A 6,386-nucleotide genomic window follows, 5' to 3' on the forward strand; every position below is an offset into this window, starting at 1 on the left:
TTGTTACCAAGTTACCAAAAATGAAAAATTAAAGCTAAATTTCATGGGTGGGAGAGGCCTAAATGAGATTTTAATGTTAATAATTTAACTGAATTCGATTAAAAATAAATTTAAATTCGTTTCGATAATTATTGAGCTGAATTTGAATTATTGATCTAATTAAATTTGAGTTTAATAATATATTATATATTTTTATCTTATTAAATTAAATTACGAACTTTAAGTCCAACTCAAATAGAAATTAAATATTTAATTTAAGACTCGAATGCATTGGCCTCAATCGAAACACCTTGGATTCCATGGGATTTGTCTCATTCTTCTCTTTTCTTTCATAGCTTTTTCATTAATTTCAATTATTTCTAGGGATCGAGACTGATAAATTTTGCCCAAGTTGATGTAATTGTGCAGAGCACCCGAAGTGTCGTCATCCCAACTTTGTCTCCATTGAGAAATTTGTGTCAAACATTTCCCACCAATCAACATTATTTTCATTTAATTATACAACTTGCTGGGTGGATGTTAACATCTATAAAAATTCTTAGTCTCCGCCAGTATGGATCCACACCTGCGTTTCATCTTGTTCCAATCGTTTTCATTTTAGTCCACCTCTTGCAATAACCAAACACTCTTTTGCTTGATTTCAGTTTGAACCGGCAATGGCCGAAGCAATTGCATTCGACCTCGCTGTAGAGCTTATTACTAAATTGAGCTCCTTTACTCTCTCTCAAATTGGACTGTGGTGGAATGTCAAAGATGACCTCGACGACCTCAAAAGCACCGTCTCCACAATCAAAGCTGTGCTTCTTGACGCAGAAGAGCGATCTGTGACCAGCTATTGGAAATTGGCCAACCATGCTGCTGTTACATTTTGTGGTTGAAGTGCATGCAGCTTGATGACATGCTGCAGCACATATGCTTGCTGTAACAGCAAGGTTTCTCTTTAGTTTCATTCTAATTAATCTAGTTTAAAATGGACAAGTTGATGACAACTTGATGCACTAGGTGTTGAATGACTAGTTTAGGTGGCTTGTTTATGTGTACAAGCAATGTTTTAATAGTCCCAATGCTGATTAGTGGGGTTAGTTGACTATTTGGTGATTATTTGACTATAAATGTATGTTTTTTCTAGTTGAATGAATGAGCTGAATGAGCTATCAGCCATTAGCTCCCTTGCTGCACATTTGTGAGCAAGTAACAATGCTTCTTGCACCTTGCTTCATGTTCTGTGCTCTTGTTCTCTCTTTTGTTGCTGCCTCTTGCACCAACAATTGGTATCATGAGCCTATGTCTTACGGGACCATTGATTTTGCTTCCCCTGCTTGTTGAAAAGAAAGAAGCTGTCAAAGCACAAGCAAGTCATTAAGGACTGCTTGTAGAGAAGATAATATCGGCTCAAACTTATAAGATCCCCAAACTAGCTTGAATAAGCTGGAGGAGTTTAAAGGAAATGTGTGAGCTTTCCAAATGTGCAAGCTTAGCAAGATGTCAAAGCTGCAAGCTTAGCAAAGTGCGAGCCTGATGAAGACACCTGTTGAAGACAATATGCAAAGATGTGAGTCTGTCAAAGGTGTGAGCTCAGCAACATGTGGAAGCTCAATGCGTGTTGTATAGTTGCAAGCCTCTTGAAGACAGTAAGCAAAGTGTGAGCCTGTCGAATTGCAAGCCAAAATGGCAGAATGAAGGCAAGCAACTATACTCACGAACTGTTTGTGCAAGAAGAAAATGAATTGGTCAGCTTGAATCAAAGCATCTAAGAGCTGCCAAGTTCAAAAAACTTGATGAATGACTGGTATTTGTAGCATGGAGTCCAAGGAGGAGTATTGGAAATTGGCCAACCATGCTGCTGTTACATTTTGTGGTTGAAGTGCATGCAGCTTGATGACATGCTGCAGCACATATGCTTGCTGTAACAGCAAGGTTTCTCTTTAGTTTCATTCTAATTAATCTAGTTTAAAATGGACAAGTTGATGACAACTTGATGCATTAGGTGTTGAATGACTAGTTTAGGTGGCTTGTTTATGTGTACAAGCAATGTTTTAATAGTCCCAATGCTGATTAGTGGGGTTAGTTGACTATTTGGTGATGTATTTGACTATAAATGTATGTTTTTTCTAGTTGAATGAATGAGCTGAATGAGCTATCAGCCATTAGCTCCCTTGCTGCACATTTGTGAGCAAGTAAAAATGCTTCTTGCACCTTGCTTCATGTTCTGTGCTCTTGTTCTCTCTTTTGTTGCTGCCTCTTGCACCAACACCAGCCATCGCGTCAAAGATTGGCTTGAAAAGCTGAAAGATGTACTTTATGATGCCGACCACTTGCTTGATGATTTCTCTACCGAAGCTTTGCGGAAAGATCTATTGGGTGGGAGCAAGCTGACGAAAGAGGTACGCATTTTCTTCTCAAGCTCAAACCAGTTTGCTTACAGTCTCAAAATGGGTCGTCAAATTAAGGCCATTAAGGCGAGGCTAACTTTGATCGGAAGTGAGGCCAAGATGTTCAATTTGGTAGAGCGTGACCGCCCCATGGAAACCTCTTTCATGACCAAAAAGAGGCATCAAACGCACTCTTTTAAAGATAACATAATAGGGAGGGACGATGATAAAGCAGCTCTTTTAAAACTCATGTTAGAGTTTGAAAGTGAAGAAAATGTTTACATCATTCCAATTGTTGGGTTAGGAGGGTTAGGGAAGACTGCTTTGGCGCAGTTTGTCTATAATGATGAGATGGTCAAAAATCATTTTGACTTGATGATGTTTGTGTGCGTTTCAGATGTTTTTGATGTCAAAATAATTGTAGAAAACATTATCAAATCTGCCACTGGCCAAGCACTAAATCAAAAACTCGAAATGGATCAATTGCAAAGCCAACTTCGAGAAAAAATCGGTGGGAAAAAATATTTGCTTGTTTTGGATGACATTTGGAATGAGGAGTGGGAAGAATGGGTTAGTTTAAAAGAGTTATTAGTAGGTGGGGGTAAAGGAAGTAGGATAATAGTAACTACTCACTCTTTGAGAGTAGCAAAAATTACTAGTAAATGTCAGCCTTATGTTCTGAAAGGCTTGTCTGATGACGATGCTTGGTCTTTGTTCAAAGAAATAGTATTTGAGCAAAGATCTATAAACCCAACTTTTGTGAAAATAGGGAAACAGATCTTGGAAAGGTGTGGTGGGGTTCCCTTGGTTATTAGGACCATAGCTGGTGCGTTATCTTTCAAAGAAACTGAAAAGGAGTGGAGTTCTTTCAAAGATAATGAACTTGCTAGAATATCTCAAAACGAAGGTAAAATTCTAGCTACACTTAAGTTGAGCTACGATCATCTCCCATCCCATTTGAAACATTGCTTTGCTTATTGCCGACTGTATCCAAAAGATTCTAAAATTCATGTACAAACTCTTGTTCAATTTTGGATTGCACAAGGTTTTGTAAAGCAATTGAATCCAAGTCAATCTCTCGAGGAGATCGGGTTTGTGTATTTTAAAGATTTAAACGAAAGAGGTTTCTTCCAAGAAGTAGGAGAAAGATTTTCTTGGGAAGGACTAACATGTAAAATGCATGGTTTAATGCATGATCTAGCTGAATCAGTCGCAGGGACGGAGAGTAGTATTGTAGATTCAAATGAAATTGCAAGTAAGGTTGGTGAAAACTGTCGTCACATATCAATTGATCCTTCATTAATTGTTTTGTTTAAAGGAAAGAAGTTGCGAACCTTGTTACACTTTCCAAATGAGAGAAATCGAATTATGAATGACGAAATTTGGGATTTTATCATTTCAAATATAGATGCTTGCGTGTATTGAAAATGAATGATTTAGATTTTAAGATGATTCAACGCTCCATTTGCAAGTTGAAACATTTGAGGTACCTTGATCTTTCTGGGAATTTTTATATTGAGAGCCTCCCAAAGAGCATTTGCAAGATACAAAATTTGCAAGCTTTGAAACTTAACAGATGTTCGAAGCTTGAAGAATTGCCGAAGAAGATTGAAAAATTGGTGAATCTTACCCATCTTGGGTGCGAAGAATGTTATGGCTTAACTCATATGCCACGTGGAATAGGGAAGCTGACTTCCCTTGAGACGTTAAGCGACTTTGTAGTTGACAAAGATGGCTCACATGACGGTGCAGATCTAAGTGAATTGAGTGGGCTTAACAACTTAAGGGGAGGGCTAGTGATAACACATTTGGGATTCGTAAAAAATGCAAAAGAGAAGTTTAAAGCTGCTAATTTTAAAAAGAAGCAACATTTGAGATTGTTGGACTTAGTATGGAATGATTATGGTGATGACGACGACGACAACGGCGGTAATGATGATGATGATGATGACAAGTCACTTGAAGACCTCCGGCCCCATCCAAATCTCGAGAAGCTCCATATTTTAGGATGGAGGAGTGATGCCAAGTTTCCAAGTTGGCTTTCTTTGCTCACAAACCTCGTCGTGATTACAATACGGGGTCCTAGTAATTTTTAACAAATCCCATCCTTGGCGCAATTGCCTTGTCTTCAAAAGCTGTTAATTCGTAATTTAACTCTGCTAGAGTACATGGACGATAATAACCCAAAAGGAAGTCAAGGAGAACCAGAATCATTCTTCCCATCGCTTAAGTCTCTTTACCTCGATAATTGCCCAAATATGAAGAGTTGGTGGAGGAAAAGCTCAATTGATGATGATAACGAGGATGACACAACAGTTATAGGAACATCAACCATAGCATTTCCTTGTCTTTCCTCTTTAGATATTGAAAATTGCCCTTTGACTTCAATGCCGTTGTATCCTTCACTCGATGATGATCTAAGGTTGGTGAAGACCAGTTCAAGGCCGTTAAAGCAGACCATGAAGATGAACATCACTAGTACGACCCCATCAAGTTCCACTTCTTCTCTTCCTCTCTCCAAATTGAAATCTTTCCATGTACACAAAAATGAGGGATTGGACACTCACATGCTAGATGATTACTTGAAACATTTCACCGGCCTCAAAAAATTAACAATAGGAGATTACAAGGAGGTTGATTTAGAGGGCATGCAATGGGAAGCCCTTAAGAATCTCTTTCATTTGGAGATTATTAATATTCCACAGCTGGTGTCTCTCCCCCTTTGGCTTCAACATTTTGTTCAATTGAAAAGATTAAAAATTCAGAATTGCAGCGGATTGAGGTCACTCTTTCCTGTGTTCCAACATCTCACTTTCCTTGAAGCTCTTTTTGTATGCAAGTGCAAGGAGCTGGAGCTATCAGCAGCTGGCGTACAAATATTCCAAGTTCAGACAAGACTACGCTCCCTAGCACTGGAAAATATTTTAAAGTGTCGGCATCTTCCGAACTGGATTCAACATCTAACAAATCTGCAAATTCTTTCTCTTGTTGACTGGCCCAATTTAACGTCGCTTCCGGATGAGATGCGCTGCCTAACCAATTTGCAACGGTTAAATATATACGACGTTCCTCAGTTGGAATAAAGGTGTCAGAAGGACATTGGTGCCGATTGGTATAAGATTGCTCACATACCTTCAGGTTGGTCTTTTCATTAATTTTCTTACTGAAATACTACACATTTTCTATAATATTTTTGTTAATTTTGCGCAGTAACCCATTGGCCTAGTGTTGGATATATCTGAAAAGCATTTGACAACTTTGAGAAATTAGATGCAGAAAAAGACGTGGTAATTACTTAAATGGTTTACATTTTTAAATCATAAAATCTCACAATTTCAGATGATCTAATATAACCCCCTAACTAAGCTTCTTCTTTTTCAGCATGTGTTCAATGGAAGAGCCAAAAAATAGGACATGCGTTCTTCATCAGCTGACCTGTCCATGGCATTGTACTCCCATGAAATCCTCCTCTCCATGCACACGTGTTCTTTCTTTCCTTAGTTGAAGAGTCCCTCTGATGATCTAATCCTAATTTCTGCTAGATTTTGGCTCTCTTTTTCGGCAGAGCACAGCATATATTACAAGAAGCAGAGGCCATACTTTCAACTACGATTTTTTCGTCTGCCAAAAATATTCCAACTCAAGAAAAATGGTAATATATGGTTCCCATGCCATTGACAGATTCTTGGTGTCATGTTGGAGAGAGCTTAAACACGCAATGTGGTTGTCATGTAAGTAAATTGAATAGGGGGTAGGGGTTAAGGGTTGATAAAAATGGAGGGGGAAGAGAGGGATATTTCACAATATTCTTTGATGTAGGGCACCCCTTTTAACTGTTTGAATTTTGAAGGTTAAATCATGGAAGGATCTTGCTTCAGAATATTTGGTGGTGAGGATGAGGTTGATGCACTATGTTTGGGAATGGGAGTTCGTTACTATTACGGATTACGATGCCCTATGTTTGGCCCTTTGTTGAACTTGAACTGAAAAAGCATAGAAAATGGCCAGTCATGC

The 6,386-nt window shown here is 38.5% G+C and overlaps 2 protein-coding genes across 2 annotated transcripts; both read left to right on the forward strand.

Moving 5' to 3' along the window:
- Positions 1–416: 416 nt before the first annotated feature.
- On the forward strand, positions 417–3,812 carry LOC107934576 (disease resistance protein RGA2-like). The gene is made up of 2 exons (XM_041105198.1): positions 417–829; positions 2,255–3,812. Exons 1-2 carry the CDS (start codon positions 657–659, stop codon positions 3,795–3,797), a joined length of 1,716 nt encoding a protein of 571 aa, XP_040961132.1. The 5' UTR covers positions 417–656; the 3' UTR covers positions 3,798–3,812.
- A 73-nt stretch (positions 3,813–3,885) lies between these two features.
- LOC121223536 (probable disease resistance protein At5g66910) lies at positions 3,886–6,186 on the forward strand. Its single transcript, XM_041105199.1, has 4 exons — positions 3,886–5,510; positions 5,583–5,659; positions 5,754–5,821; positions 5,915–6,186. Exon 1 carries the CDS (start codon positions 4,541–4,543, stop codon positions 5,453–5,455), a length of 915 nt encoding a protein of 304 aa, XP_040961133.1. The 5' UTR covers positions 3,886–4,540; the 3' UTR covers positions 5,456–5,510; positions 5,583–5,659; positions 5,754–5,821; positions 5,915–6,186.
- Positions 6,187–6,386: the final 200 nt, after the last annotated feature.

Source organism: Gossypium hirsutum, chromosome D11, assembly GCF_007990345.1.
Source record: "Gossypium hirsutum isolate 1008001.06 chromosome D11, Gossypium_hirsutum_v2.1, whole genome shotgun sequence".
NCBI lineage: Eukaryota > Viridiplantae > Streptophyta > Magnoliopsida > Malvales > Malvaceae > Gossypium > Gossypium hirsutum.